Below are 15,568 nucleotides of genomic sequence, written 5' to 3' on the forward strand. Positions count from 1 at the left end.
GTCAAAAATGTTAATTTATTTCTCACAAAAACGATGCTTTTTGCCCAAATCTTCAAAACATTGGGTGTTTGAGTATTGATTGGTGCTCCTCCGACTTCCAAAGGAATTTCTGCATTGTTTGGAGAAAAGTCAATTTTTGGCCAATTTTGATGAAAAATGCAAGGCTAACCCCTTGCATTTTTTTCAATTTTGACCGAAAAATGGAATTCCGTGAAACTTGGTAGAAAGATGCCTAAGGAACCCTAGAACACATTCCAATTCCATTTTTAGAAAGATTTGCTTTTCTAAAGATTATTTGGACGAAAATATGGGGTAAAATCAGTCAAAGATGTTAATTTATTTCTCACAAAAACTATGCTTTTTGCCCAAATCTTCAAAATATTGGGTGTTTGAGTATTGATTGGTGCTCCTCCGTCTTCCAAAGGAATTTCTGCATTGTTTGGAGAAAAGTCAATTTTTGCCCAATTTTGATGAAAAATGCAAGGCTAACCCCTTGCATTTTTTTCAATTTTGACCGAAAAATGGAATTCCTTGAAACTTGCTAGAAAGATGCCTAAGGGACCCTAGAACACATTCCAATTCCATTTGTAGAAAGATTTGCTTTTCTAAAGAAAATTTGGACAAAAATATTGGGTAAAATCAGTCAAAAATGTTAATTTATTTCTCACAAAAACGATGCTTTTTGCCCAAATCTTCAAAACATTGGGTGTTTGAGTATTGATTGGTGCTCCTCCGTCTTCCAAAGGAATTTCTGCATTGTTTGGAGAAAAGTCAATTTTTGGCCAATTTTGATGAAAAATGCAAGGCTAACCCCTTGCATTTTTTTCAATTTTGACCGAAAAATGGAATTCCGTGAAACTTGGTAGAAAGATGCCTAAGGAACCCTAGAACACATTCCAATTTCATTTTTAGAAAGATTTGCTTTTCTAAAGATTATTTGGACGAAAATATGGGGTAAAATCAGTCAAAGATGTTAATTTATTTCTCACAAAAACTATGCTTTTTGCCCAAATCTTCAAAATATTGGGTGTTTGAGTATTGATTGGTGCTCCTCCGTCTTCCAAAGGAATTTCTGCATTGTTTGGAGAAAAGTCAATTTTTGCCCAATTTTGATGAAAAATGCAAGGCTAACCCCTTGCATTTTTTTCAATTTTGACCGAAAAATGGAATTCCTTGAAACTTGCTAGAAAGATGCCTAAGGGACCCTAGAACACATTCCAGTTCCATTTGTAGAAAGATTTGCTTTTCTAAAGAAAATTTGGACAAAAATATTGGGTAAAATCAGTCAAAAATGTTAATTTATTTCTCACAAAAACGATGCTTTTTGCCCAAATCTTCAAAACATTGGGTGTTTGAGTATTGATTGGTGCTCCTCCGACTTCCAAAGGAATTTCTGCATTGTTTGGAGAAAAGTCAATTTTTGCCCAATTTTGATGAAAAATGCAAGGCTAACCCCTTGCATTTTTTTCAATTTTGACCGAAAAATGGAATTCCGTGAAACTTGCTAGAAAGATGCCTAAGGGACCCTAGAACACATTCCAATTCCATTTGTAGAAAGATTTGCTTTTCTAAAGAAAATTTGGACAAAAATATTGGGTAAAATCAGTCAAAAATGTTAATTTATTTCTCACAAAAACGATGCTTTTTGCCCAAATCTTCAAAACATTGGGTGTTTGAGTATTGATTGGTGCTCCTCCGTCTTCCAAAGGAATTTCTGCATTGTTTGGAGAAAAGTCAATTTTTGCCAAATTTTGATGAAAAATGCAAGGCTAACCCCATGCATTTTTTTCAATTTTGACCGAAAAATGGAATTCCTTGAAACTTGCTAGAAAGATGCCTAAGGGACCCTAGAACACATTCCAATTCCATTTGTAGAAAGATTTGCTTTTCTAAAGAAAATTTGGACAAAAATATTGGGTAAAATCAGTCAAAAATGTTAATTTATTTCTCACAAAAACGATGCTTTTTGCCCAAATCTTCAAAACATTGGGTGTTTGAGTATTGATTGGTGCTCCTCCGACTTCCAAAGGAATTTCTGCATTGTTTGGAGAAAAGTCAATTTTTGGCCAATTTTGATGAAAAATGCAAGGCTAACCCCTTGCATTTTTTTCAATTTTGACCGAAAAATGGAATTCCTTGAAACTTGCTAGAAAGATGCCTCAGGGACCCTAGAACACATTCCAATTCCATTTTTAGAAAGATTTGCTTTGCCAAAGAAAATTTGGACGAAAATATGGGGTAAAATCAGTCAAAAACGTTAATTTATTTCTCACAAAATAGATGGTTTTTTGCCAAAATCTTCTAAATATTAGGTGTTTGAGTATAGATTGGTGCTCCTCTGACTTTCAAAAGAATTTCTGCAATGTTTGGAGAAAAGTCAATTTTTGGCCAATTTTGATGAAAATGTAAGGCATTTTTTTCACTTTTGATTTAAAATGAAATTGCTTGAAACTTGCTGGAGAATATTTCCTAAAGGGCCCTAGAACACATTCCAACTTCATAGCTGGAGCGTTGTGCTATTCAAAGGAAAAATGAAATTTGAGAATTTGGGGTAAAATCGGTTAAAAAAGGGCATTTCTTTTGTTGTTTTGAGAAAAGTACATTTGAATTGCTTGAAACTTGCTAGGAATATGCCTAAAGGGCCCTAGAATACATTCCAACGAGACCTCTGAACAGACATGCTTTAGAAAGGAGAACTGCATCGGAAATTTGGGGTAAGATCAGTCAAAACTGTTATTTTTATTTCAAAAATTGATGATTTTTACACAAAGGTAGGAATATCTTTATTGTTCATCACTGACTTTGCTACACACTGATGTAATGCAAATCACTCGGTTAGTGTTTTCCAAGACCATGCGAAGAATAAAAATCACCACTCGACTCGAACCCACGACCTCCTACTTGCTAGTGCAGACGTCTGGTATAGCAGTTGTATCGTAATGACGTTGTAAAAAATTGACTTCACAAAATTACTTCAAAAATTCTCTCCATGGGTGCACTATGGCTACAGGGCATATAAACGCAGAGTCCTTATGCTTTGATTTAATCAACTTAGCTTGGTTTTTTTGTATTAACCATATTATGTACATAATTGTAAAACAGCCGATAATTGCCATTGTTGGAAAGATATCTGAATAAGAGAATGAAAATGTAAATCATAATTCCTCCAAAAGTGTCCCCTGTTCTGGATTTCTTCAATCGTTCTGATGACTGCTAGTACTTCGTTGCTGTTGGTAACCGTTTATTTTGCCGACTTTGCTGCTGTAAAAAATGAAGACAAAATCAAGATCTTAACACAATAAGTCTAAAAAATTAAAACCCGACAAAAAAATGCAGCAAAGCCACAGACCCCAAATAGTTTGTGGGTTTTTTTTATAAGTTTTTATTTGTCACATGATTAAAAAGTCGGGACCTTTGAGTAACACTGCTAGCCGAAGAGATTGTCTAGTGCCTTATAGTTTTACAGTTGTAAATTAACCATTCTTTTATTTTATCAGTCACAGACAGTCAAAAATTCAATCCTGTTCCCCTACCACTCCTTTAACATAGGCCAGTCACCAACAGTCAAATCATATTTCTTGTCGGCACTGTATCAAATTCCATCAACAGACAAAAGCAGGTGACTGGTAGGCACAGCTGGCTTATCAATCTCCTACAGTCAAAGCATGGCTATATCAGGCTTCATAACAATCACAGCCAGTCAATCCTGCTTTATGAAGGCAGGGAGCACTCAACTGTTCAAAACAGTCACTGGATTGATTTTGACTGCTGGGCTGGTCTTGTTGTAATTGCCAGCCAGAGAGGAAGGGTTAAATCAATTGGACTAACTCTGGAAATCCTGAAGGAACTGGACTCCACGCTCATGTCTTTTTCTTTACCCGACTCGAACCTCTCCCATCGGTGTATGACCCTCCTCCCAACTCACCTCTAGCTTTCATCCTGGTCATGAAGCTGCTACTCTTGTTCTTGCGGAAGCTCTCAAACGGATCGTTCATCTCCACGCCGACGCCACGGTACATGTCCACCTTGTCTCGGACCTCACCGCCCGAGACTGGATCCACGATGCCTTGCTCTCTGGCTCCTAGCCCCTGGCCTCCCCAACCTAAAAAGCCAAGCAAAAAAAAAAAGGAATTGGTGGCGTTGGAGAACAGAGGTGTAGGCCACAACCCACTACTGACTTCACATCCTTCCGACGCAAATTCCAAATTTTGAATAACATCCTTGCGGTACCCGCTGCTATTTCAGATTCGAACCAGCCAGCCAACCCCGGCAAGCTCAGTGGTTGAGTGGTAAGACGTCTGCACTAGTAAGCAGGAGGTCGTGGGTTTGAGTCCCACCCGAGTGATTTTTTTTCTCACAATCACTCAGGGGGCAACACTGAGTAGACAGTGTTTATAAAATATGTCAGTGCAGGGCAAAACCTAATACTGAATATTGCTGTAATGTCACAGAGTTTACATGTGAAGCACAAGTCTGGACAGGCAAGGGTTAAATTAATATAATGATTAATTAAGAGTTTGGATCTTTACCCATTTTCTTCATCAACAAAGCTCCTTTGTTTTCATCGCCTAGCCTGGTGTTGGTGTTGGTCTGGTAAAAAGGTTGTCTGCAACCAAAACAATTCATAAAACAGTTACAGAAAACTCAAATTAATCAAGCTCCTTAATAGCAGAAAATATTACTTGGAATAGTTTATGTGTTAACAACCGAGTACCAGTTACATGCAATATAAATCCTGTGACTTTTTCAGTGGTAACCTTAAACATACTACACTGAGTAATCCCTGTACTTACATTCCAAAGTCTGGTGACGGACTCCGAGACCGGTCTCTTCGTCTCCGCGGCGGCGTCCGTGAGCGTGACCTAGATCGCGACCTGTCACGTGACCTGTCATGTGACCCATCAGGTGACCTGTTCCTCCTACGTGGGGGCGGAGATCTAGAGTCACTCCGCCTTCTGTAAGGGGTGACATGGACCGTGAACGGGACCGTGAGAGGGAACGCCGGCGACGAACCGGGGACTTGGAACGGGAACGTGATCTGGATCTTGACCTGTGAAGAATACAAATGGTATTTTTTTACGTAATTTTATTCAACTTATCTGGTAGCATGCATCCATATGTTCAACAAAACATTTTAAAGTGATATTCATTGCAGCAGAGTTTTGAGGTTTTTTACTGCATGAGGGCACAAACAAGAACATGAACACTGCCAACCATACTTCCAAGCTAGCAGCAGGACTACCCAACCAGAATAGTCTGGTGCCTAGTCGGCATCACAAACTCCACAGCTTACAGCAATGCCGACAAAGGGCACAAGACCAAGATGGCAGATGTGACACTACTTTGTCTGAACCTACCTGTATCTTCTTCTGGATTTCTGCATCTCTTCTTCCTTCTGCGGGGATGGTGATCTAGACGAGGAGCTTTCTCGACGGATGGGTGAGGGGACGTGGACTTTTCTGGGCAGACCGTCACGCTCTAGTCTTTCTTTCTTCAGTTTGGAGTATTTCTGCTTGGCTTTGAAGAACTCAAATAGACCATTCTGCTCCCAGCCCTCGCTGAAACAATCACCGAATAACCAGCATTATTTCGAACAATTTTAGCAACCGTACGTCATTATATTTCATTGTACTTATTCTCTGATGAATCTATACAATCTAATACAATCATACACTACTGGGGCCATTCTAGGTTCTACAGGGGGCAACAGACAAGGTTGTTTTGGGCGGTATTTATAGGGAATAATAGGTTAATTTTCAAGCATTAGCTAAGTTATGAGCTTTACACAAAATCAGCTATTAGTTAAAGTAACATATTAATCAAGTTTCGATTATCAATTTGAGGCATCCCACTCTGAATTCCAAGAGCAGGATACGGATTTATAACATTAAAAATAAAATTAATCATGTGTACTTCGCGCAATTCACATGTGAACCAGTGCATGGGTGCACACAATACGTCTCCTCTACAGATCTCTTAGGTGTAGTCATAAGCACCATCCTCTGTGAGGAGACTATCGACTTTTCTCGTACCTGTTTCTTGGTGCTTCTCTGGACGGCGGAGCATAGAAGGCCTCCACAGCAGCTAGGAGTCTCTTGCTGGGGGGCTGTGGAGGGGGTAAGCGGATGTCCTCTGCATCCAGGGGTTCGTATTCAGTGTCTTCCAGCTGCAAGTTGTCGAGGATAATGAAACTTTGCTTAGTATCAAATTCTGGAACTGCTTAACTTGTCAGAGCCATTGATGATGATCCACAGAAACTGATTACAGAGATGTTGACGACTTGACGTCGCTTTATTTTTGGCATTTGAGAAATCTTGTGCAAGACTTCATGTGGACCATTCCAATTGTTTTGAGTTTTTAGACTCTTCCTATTTGCTGTGATGGTGGTTTAGACACCAATGGACATATTACTGTACCTCAAATTTAAGAGTTGACCACTCTCTAGTACTTTGAAGGATTCGCTTTTGATTTTTTGGGGGGTAAAAATAAAGTGTTGACTTTATGTTGACTGTGCACAGAATAAGTGCTGACTCACAGACTATAATGTGAACAGCTTTCAATAAAACAAAAAGGGATGTACTGCAAACAGTATTTTTACAAAATATCATTTTTCAATCAAATCCAACATCTACGGGGCCATGAAAACGAAAGGAAAAAAACAGCACTTTTAGGATACAAAGGAAGTTTTGACAACTGAAGGAATTACGAAAAATAAATAGAAACTGTACCTTGACGAGCGGAGCCATGAGTCCTGCCGGGAGGTCGTAGTACGGCACCGTTGGCATCAAGGAAGGGTCGTTGGGATCTAGCGGCATGATCTCCATGTCAGGAGGGGGAATGTTGGGCTGGAAATCAGGCGGAAAGTCCTGGGGGAAGTCGCCGAAACCAGGAGGGGGTTTGGAGAAGTCTGGCATGGGGGGCATCGGCCCGCGGGGGTGGTTAGGGGGGTGCATCATGTGCATTGGGGGTGGGGGCATACCGGGCTGGGGAGGGGGGAAGTTAGGGGGAGGCATACCTATGGGAGAGGGGGGAAAATGTAATAATTAGTCACAAATAGTATTATATTTTTGAGTGGTTAGAAGAAAGTTGTGACAAAAACTAATTACGGATTACATTCGACGTTTCGATCACTATGAGCTCATCATCTTCACAATCTTACCTGGTTGGAAAGGAACTCTTGGCATGCCGCCAAATCCTGGCGGGGGCACGGAGGGGTCGAAGTTCGGGAACATGGTTGCCATGGCACTTGGATCCATGGGAACTGAAAAGTGAAAAATCAAGAAAATGTTTGTTAAGCAGTTCACGTCGGATGACGTGCATACACGCAACGAGGGAGGCCGGAAACATCTGTCAGCGATCTGCTCGCAGCGAGCGAGGCCAGAAATATCAGGGTGTGCTACCCACAGATGACGGCCTGAACCCGTCTGGCATCGAGGTTTGTGGAAAACAATCCCGCGCCTGGGTCTGGTCAATGTCAAAATAATCCCGGCGCGAACTGGTTAATGTGCAAGTGTGATATAAAAAAAACGCAGTATGCCCAATGTTCTCAAAATAAACTCAATATTTGTCTCAGTGGAAATTTCATTTTTACATCCAAATAAGTTTTGAATTTTTGTCGGTACGTACCTGGGGGCATGCCAGTGACAGGGGGCAAACCGGGACCTGAGGGTAGGTTGCCTGGGGCTCCAGGCATCATGCCTGGCACTCCACCTGCTCCTAAACAAAAATTGAAAGAAGTCACGTTTTTGATTTTTCCGAGGTGTTTTTTTTTTGTGCTTAGCAAATTTGCATGCTGTAGTCATGTGTCTGTGGTAAGCAGATTTGGTACCTACCCATGATAGGTATGTTGGTTGGCGGCATGGATGTTGGGACATCATTGTCTTCTGGTCTCTGCTCATCAGATTCCTGCATTAGACAAAACGGTCAGAATACTTCAGTTAATAACATTCAGAAAATTCATCAAATCATTCAAGATATTCTAAAAATGATCCAAATCGTATTAGATCTGACCTGGAATTATCAGCGACTTTTGTAGGAGTCCTAAAAATTCAGGGAAAAATTTTGGACAAATTACTCATACTACTTCCAGGACTAAAATTTTTCTTAAGAGCTCTCTAGGATTTTTTTCTAGAAATCCACTACTTTTCCAGGATGTTCTGGTGTTCTCCAGGATTTGTTCAGGTTTTCCCTGACTTTTCCAGGTTTTCCATGAGTTTTACAGGTTTCCATGACTTTTTCAGGTTTTTTAGAACAGCTACAAAACTAGTAATTTTTAAAATTGTTTGTAGCTTACCTGTCTAGCTTCCAGTTCCTTCTGCTCCTCGCTGGCCAACTTCTCTAGACGGGCGTCCAGCGTCTGAATCATGCCTTCGACATGCTCCACAAACTCATCGTGTTGCTTCTGCAGACGAGACAACTGCTCAGCGATGCTCTCACGGACGTGGGACACCACCTCGGAGAACTCTTCCAGTTGGCCGGCCTGAAACAGGGAAGAGAAGAGAAGCTTGAAAGAAAATGTTCAAGGAGGGAGAACCATTTGTGTTCCTTCCTTAGAGTTGTTGAGGTTCTGGGAAAACCAAGGTTCAAGGGACATCAAGGTTATCACTGGCTGGTGTGTCTAGCACAAGATCTGTGGGTTATTCTGCAGGTTGCGGGTTCAAGTCCAGCCTGTGGAATTGTGGCGTGTGTCCTTGGGCAAGGCACTTTGTCCTATTTGCTATTCCTTGAGAGGAGTAAATGGGTACCTGTGAGGGCAGCGATGGTTGTTAAACGTTCAGCAAAGGCAGCTTTGAGCTGTTTATTTCCAAAGGAGCTGACATTGTCTCAGGAATATTTTAATGGCCTGCTGAGCAGGGGTAATAGTGACGCAGTGCCAGCAAATGTAAAGCCCTTTATGGAGACAGTTTTAAAAAAAATCCAACAAATTCTTACAAGGAATGCAGACATGGAGCTCTTGGGACTTTTCAGTGCCGTCATGACGCTTTCGTCAAAGTACTTGTTTGTCTCCCACAGTTTCAGAACCTGTCGATAAGAAAGTCACAAAGACAAAAGACCGGTGAACAAACCAGGAAGTTAATGGAGGATGCTTAAACACACGATGAAATTATGGCCAGATGTCTGATATTTTCTTACCGGTATTGTCCGATCAAATATGGATAAATTTTGTACTGTATTTGCACTCTAAGATAATGAAGAAACTTTATTTCAAAATGATTGATTTTTATCCATGCAGTTTGTGTGTTTAATTTGCCTTCAATGAGACACTTTTTACTCTCAATTTATTGGAGTGTGTCACTGATAAATTTACTGTGTGCTGTATGAATACCTTTTCCAATTTTTGCTTTTTTCCCTCGTCTGCAAGGAGGTATGTCGAGCAGAAGATGGGGCCCACCACTTGCCCCAAGGCCAACTGAAGTTCTTCCGCACCTCTGCGCATGCTACAAAAATTTGTAAAAGAGTCAAAAGTCCGTTGAAAATTTAACACCAAATCTATGCCCTCAAACTCAATATTCCCTTTAAACCATGCACAAATATTTATTGCAACATGTCATCTCGTGTCGTTTGGCTTTCATAAATATCTGTTGAGTTCAAAATATAAGGCCCAGCAACTTTAACCATTTTGAAATTTTATGAAAAAGGACGTGCATTTCAATGTTTGTATTGTTGATGTACCCTAACGTGGCGCGGCCCCTAACGTGGTGCACTTTGATTTTTTGCCTGTAGCGCCTAGCTAGAGCAAAAGTTTTAACTGAAATTTCACAGAAAGTGAAATTTCATCAAGTTCTAAACACTCCCGTTCATAAATTGCGAGTTTATTTACCCGCTACAAAGTTAAAAGAAAAATTTATTTTGGCGTGATTTTCCGATTTTATTTTCGAGTGCAAAGTGAAACCTTTGAAAAAGCCCCGAAAAATAAGAAAATAATTTTCTGACAAACATCTGGCTGGGTATGTAAGTAGAAATAATAATGATTTATCAGAATTGATCAAGTTTACAGAAATTCTTAAATGTTAATTTGGAATTTTCTGAGATTTATTTAAGTGCGCCACGTTAGGGAACACTCCGCCAATTTGTGCCCAATTTCCGGACGCCACCGTTTTTTAATTTCGGCTTAAATTTTATGAAACCGAAATTGTTCACGGAGGTTAAATAGCAAGCATTAATAAGGTAAAAGTACCATTATTTTACTGCATGAATTTGAGGTTTGTCAACAAAGAGGTTTGGCAACACTACACGAGGAAAGTTGGGTAAGCTTCGAAGTGCGCCACGTTAGGGAACACGACTATATCCATGAAGACCACTACACGGACTAAGAACAAGAAAGCCCTGATGTGTACAAAACAACTGAAAAGCCACAAAAGAGGAAATTCCAAGGCTTCAGAAAACTTTGTAAAGTGTTTTTTTTTATGTTTAATGGCAGACATGGGAATATGAAAAAAAACACATAGGAAATCAGCTGATCCGAGGAAAAATTCCTTGCATGGTTTATGGCTAGCAATGTAAGCCTTTGAATTTCCCTTTGCAAGAACACTATATGTCCTCTGTGAGATTTCACTTGTGTTTTTGTTTCAAGCCTTACCAGTGATGGGTAACATCGTTGATGAGGTATATAAGATGGAGCTTGGCCTCGAAGGGAGTTCCTTCGGGGATAATCTTATGCAAGAGATACCGGGTAACCAGTAAGCAATGCCGGTTGGACTTGGAGGTGGAAAAAATCCAAAGCTTTCCGTTCTGTTGGCGAAAAAAAAATGTGAACTTGTTAAAAATATTGTTTTAATAAAACTGGTAAGAACCCATCCATTTCATGTCGGAATGCACTGTGGTGTGGAACGCAGTGGTCCAATGGCTATGATGTCTGATCCACGTGGGTTCAATGTGGGTTCGAATCCTGGACGGGAGGGTGGTATTTGTGTCCTTGGGCAAGACACTTAGCTACAATTGCCTCTCTCCATCCAGGAGCATAAATGGGTACAGATGAGGGCAGAGGCCAGATTGCACTGATGCTTGTGTTCTTGGGCAAGACACTTTACTACAATTGCCTGTCTCCACCCAGGAGTATATATGGGTACATGTGAGGCCTGAGGCCAGATTGCACTGATGCTTGTGTTCTTGGGCAAGACACTTTACTACAGTTGCCTCTCTCCACTGAGGAGTATATATGGGTACCTGTGAGGGTAGAGGCCAGATTGCGCTGATGCTTGTGTTCTTGGGCAAGACACTTTACTACAATTGTCTCTCTCCACCCAGGAGTATAAATGGGTACATGTGAGGGTAGAGGCCAGATTGCACTGATGCTTGTGTTCTTGGGCAAGACACTTTACTACAATTGCCTCTCTCCACCCAGGAGTATAAATGGGTACACATGTGAAGGTAGAGGCCAGATTGCACTGATGCTTGTGTTCTTGGACAAGACACTTTACTACAATTGCCTCTCTCCACCCAGGAGTATAAATGGGTACATGTGAGGGCAGAGGCCAGATTGCACTGATGCTTGTGTTCTTGGGCAAGACACTTTACTACAATTGCCTGTCTCCACCCAGGAGTATATATGGGTACCTGTGAGGGTAGAGGCCAGATTGCGCTGATCTTGAGCTGCTGCAGAGAACTGGTCTAATGGCCCAATCAGCAGGGGTAATAATTGTGAAGCCTATGAGACATGGTATAAAGCGCATTAAATGCAACACATTATTATAGACAAGGATTTGAAGCATTCATACACGAATTCAATAAGAAATTAAAACTTCCTCACCGAAATGGCGTCCTTTGTACAGGATTCTATGATGACCTGTAGTCGGTTGTCAAACTCGCCGATGTCCACTTCCAGTTCCTTGGCTAAATTCTGGAGCTGCTGATCCTGCGCCGAGGCGATCCCTAACTCGATTTGTTCCTGAAAAAAATTAAGACAAATCAGAAAGGATATGAAATACTGTGCTAAGGGACCATCTCAACAATGGATAGGTTTTTGCATTTGCATCAGTTGTATAGAAGAAAACCTGCTAAGAAAAGTGCTAAGCAGAGACTCTTTTGTCTGAAAAAAAATGGTGAAAGGTCATGAGATTACTCAAGAATTTAGCTTTATAAATCAATTTAAAAACAGTAATTTTTCGATCGCACCTGTTGTTGAAGGAGGTAAACTTCGTGCTGTTTCTGTAGGTTCTCCTCGCTCTCCTTGATCTGTGCCTGTAACTGATCTCGCTCCCTCTGGATCAGCTGCTGTTCTTGTTCCAGTCGCTCCTTCTCCTGCCGTTCCTTCAGCAGCAGTTCTTGCTTCTCTTTCTCGACCTGAATCTGCTGCTGCAAGTGCTGCTGCTGCATCTGCAGTTGTTGCTGTTGCTGCTGCAAGGATGGGTGGTGCGGCCCGGGCAGCTGCTGGGGAGGGTGGGGCAAGGGTGGTAGGGCTTGGGGCTGGGGTTGCGGCTGGGGCTGCTGCCAGGGTGGTGGGGCCATCTGTGGCGGGGGTTGCTGCATCTGCGGCCCTGGAAGCTGCGGCGGCATTGGCAGATGCTGCTGTTGCTGCTGTGCTTGCTGCTGCCAGGGTGCAGTCTGGATGGCTTTCTGGGTGATGACTTCCTGAATGATCGCTTGTTGCTGTGCCACCTTCTCTTTTCGTTGTCGGATGACTGTAACAATCACACAAAAAATAGTCATACTTGGACAATAGTTTGCTTTCCCTTTCTAAACCCAACAAAATAGAACCAAACAAGAACTTGGTCGTTTCAGGGATTTGGGACGGTTATGGCTATAAAGTAAGGGTTATGAAATTGTTAGATTTAATTCAACTTACTCTGTTGTTCAGTGGCAACTTTACACTGGTAGTAGTTGAAGTATTCTCCGCCATACAGGAAGTTGAATTTGGGGTTGTTCATCTGCTTGTGTTTTGTCATCTTTTCAAACTCCGGCCCATTCCGAGCCACAAAGTTGGCCAGTTTGTCGATGATGTTCTTGAGCTCGGGGTCTGAGTTTTTGGAGAAAAAAAAACAGGATAAAACAATTAGTTAAAATAAACTGCTCAAATATATCTTCGGACAAAAATGGGCACTGTTCGTTTTTCTAAATTATATTTTTAAAGAATGCAAAAAAAACATTCTGAGCTATTTTTATGAAGATCTGTAATTGCAAATTTAATGTAAAGAATGTGTTAAAATCAAGCAAACAAACAAAGGTAATCGTGTAGTTTAGGACACCTCTAAATTATTAGCTCTACTGAGTGGAGCGTTGAATTACGGGTACCCCTCCATACAAACGCTCCACCGATTTGCCATACTTTGGTAGCACTTACACGGTCGTCATGACGGTATGCATTTTGTGCATGCCCTCGCGAGGACAAGGCCCAAAAAAACTGATAAAGAAAATACAAATGAGAAAGACAGTAACCCTGGATAGATCCACACATTCATGACATTCCATATGACCCCTCAAATTGTTTCAAACAACCGGTAATTTTGAAAAAAGAACAAAATAGTCTGAACTTACCGCTCACAATTAAATGTGTCTGCCGAGTTGCACAGTCTATTTCACTGACATGACTGATGCATAATTCATTGCGCGCGTGTGTGACGTAACTATTAAATAAAAACAAGTTGCGCCTACTCAATTGCTGTTTCATGTAGTCATATGTGCCCTGCGCCATCTGACTGTGGGTTTTTGGTGCGGGGCACATATCAGTACATGAAACAGTCATTGATTAAGCGCGACTTGTTTTTCTTCAATAGTGACGTCACACACGCGCGCAATGAATTATGCATCAGTCATGTCAGTGAAATAGACTGTGCAACTCAGCAGACACATTTAATTGTGAGCGGTAAGTTCAGACTATTTTGTTCTTTTTTCAAAATTACCGGTTGTTTGAAACAATTTGAGGGTTCATATGGAATGTCATGAATGTGTGGATCTATCCAGGGTTACTGTCTTTCTCATTTGCATTTTCTTTATCAGTTTTTTTGGGCCTTGTCCTCGCGAGGGCATGCACAAAATGCATACCGTCATGACGACCGTGTAAGTGCTACCAAAGTATGGCAAATCGGTGGAGCGTTTGTATGGAGGGGTACCCGTAATTCAACGCTCCACTCAGTAGAGCTACTAAATTATAATCTAATGTTTTACAACAAGATCCATTTATAGGCCTAAATCAAAACCCTGCCCTCTTTAGTCTTTCCATAAAATCAAGCTAGCTGATATTCAAACACAAACACTTTTCCTACTTGTATCATAGCCTAATGTTTAAGTTTTAGTCCCAAAACATAAAGTGCCGAAACTACACGGTTTAAAGGGAATATACATCATTTGCTTTGGCTGTAATTTTCAGAAATGGATGGAATTGGGGGGTTGGAAAAATAAAGCAAATATAGTTACACTGACTTTTTGGAGGTTTTGGGTTCGAAAATGCTATAAAAACCAAGAAAAACGATCATTTTCCTGTAGTCTGGTTCCTTGACTCCATATAAGAAGAAACCATTGATCTCATATACACAGTATATGGAGATCAATGGAAGAAACAGAGCAGTTTACATACATTGGGGAATTGTAAGGTCAGGGAACCAGTCTAGCTGGCTCGTACCCGTTCATAGGTTTGTAATCGATTGCAAACAAGTGCAATGGTCCATTGGGGCCAGTATTTGAAAAAAAAGCCAGTTGTTTCCAACGCTGATCGGCCGATCAGCGTTGGAAATTGATACAAAAATACCACTTTTCTTGAAAATGACAGTATACCAGGTGCCATAATTTTACAGGATGCTTTAGACTGTCATTTACCAACATCCTATTAAGGTATTTCGCAAAAACTTGGTAGTTTTATTTTTCGATGTTTGCAAATGTTGTATATTCCCTTTAATACCCAAACAAACAAAACAGAGAAACAAAATATCCTAACAAAATTAACATTTTATCTTATTGCTTCAAAACTTGTTTAATTACACATAACTCTACACGAAATGTTTGTACGGACAGTGTGCTCTGATTATAGATTCCCTGCATGCTAAAAAAAGGAAAAGTTAGAAAACATTATTACCCCCCCCCCAATATTCCCCCGCCCCCAAAAGGTGGCCATTAATCTGCAACTGAGCGAGTCGAGTGCAAGCCACTTTTCAGTTTTATTCAGCCGAAGTCTAAAGTCATTTACTGCCACTAAAAACGTACCATAATTCCTACAAGTAACAACTTACCATCGGGTGTTTTCGGTTGACCATCCATTGTGAAAATAAAATTCAAATATTACTCCTAAATCTAGTTTTTTTCTGTGACATTTCATTCACATTTACGCGGACGCGAAACATGGAGCGGTAGTGTTACGCCCTCTATTGGCACCGGACGGCCAGCTGATTAGACTGGCACAAATTATTATAATTTTAGTGTTTTCTTACCAATTTTGGGCAGGATTAGAAATTATGTTCTATTCCTTATTTTCCTCTAGACCAATTTATAATAAAAAAAAAAAGACTAGAGAAAATGGGTCAATTATTGCATTTAATAAAGAGGGTAAAGAACAAAGTCCCTCCCCCCACACACCACGATCACACGAACCGCCCACTAAAAAGCAAATGGGTGTCACCAAGCAAAATGTTTACAAGTA

At 40.7% G+C, this 15,568-nt stretch overlaps 1 protein-coding gene across 1 annotated transcript; it reads right to left on the bottom strand.

Annotated features, from left to right (window-relative positions):
- Positions 1 to 2,708: 2,708 nt before the first annotated feature.
- On the bottom strand, positions 2,709 to 15,371 carry LOC119722509 (calcium homeostasis endoplasmic reticulum protein-like). The gene is given in 19 exon segments (XM_038192666.1): positions 2,709 to 3,261; positions 3,926 to 4,102; positions 4,530 to 4,606; positions 4,794 to 4,965; positions 4,968 to 5,050; positions 5,358 to 5,558; positions 6,033 to 6,166; positions 6,729 to 7,015; positions 7,160 to 7,261; positions 7,627 to 7,716; positions 7,833 to 7,905; positions 8,294 to 8,479; positions 8,932 to 9,021; positions 9,326 to 9,437; positions 10,580 to 10,731; positions 11,750 to 11,887; positions 12,115 to 12,620; positions 12,785 to 12,955; positions 15,162 to 15,371. Coding segments are annotated over 19 exon segments (2,799 nt in total). The 5' UTR covers positions 15,190 to 15,371; the 3' UTR covers positions 2,709 to 3,241.
- Positions 15,372 to 15,568: the final 197 nt, after the last annotated feature.

This window comes from Patiria miniata, unplaced genomic scaffold, assembly GCF_015706575.1.
Source record: "Patiria miniata isolate m_02_andy unplaced genomic scaffold, ASM1570657v1 HiC_scaffold_15, whole genome shotgun sequence".
NCBI classification, from domain to species: domain Eukaryota; kingdom Metazoa; phylum Echinodermata; class Asteroidea; order Valvatida; family Asterinidae; genus Patiria; species Patiria miniata.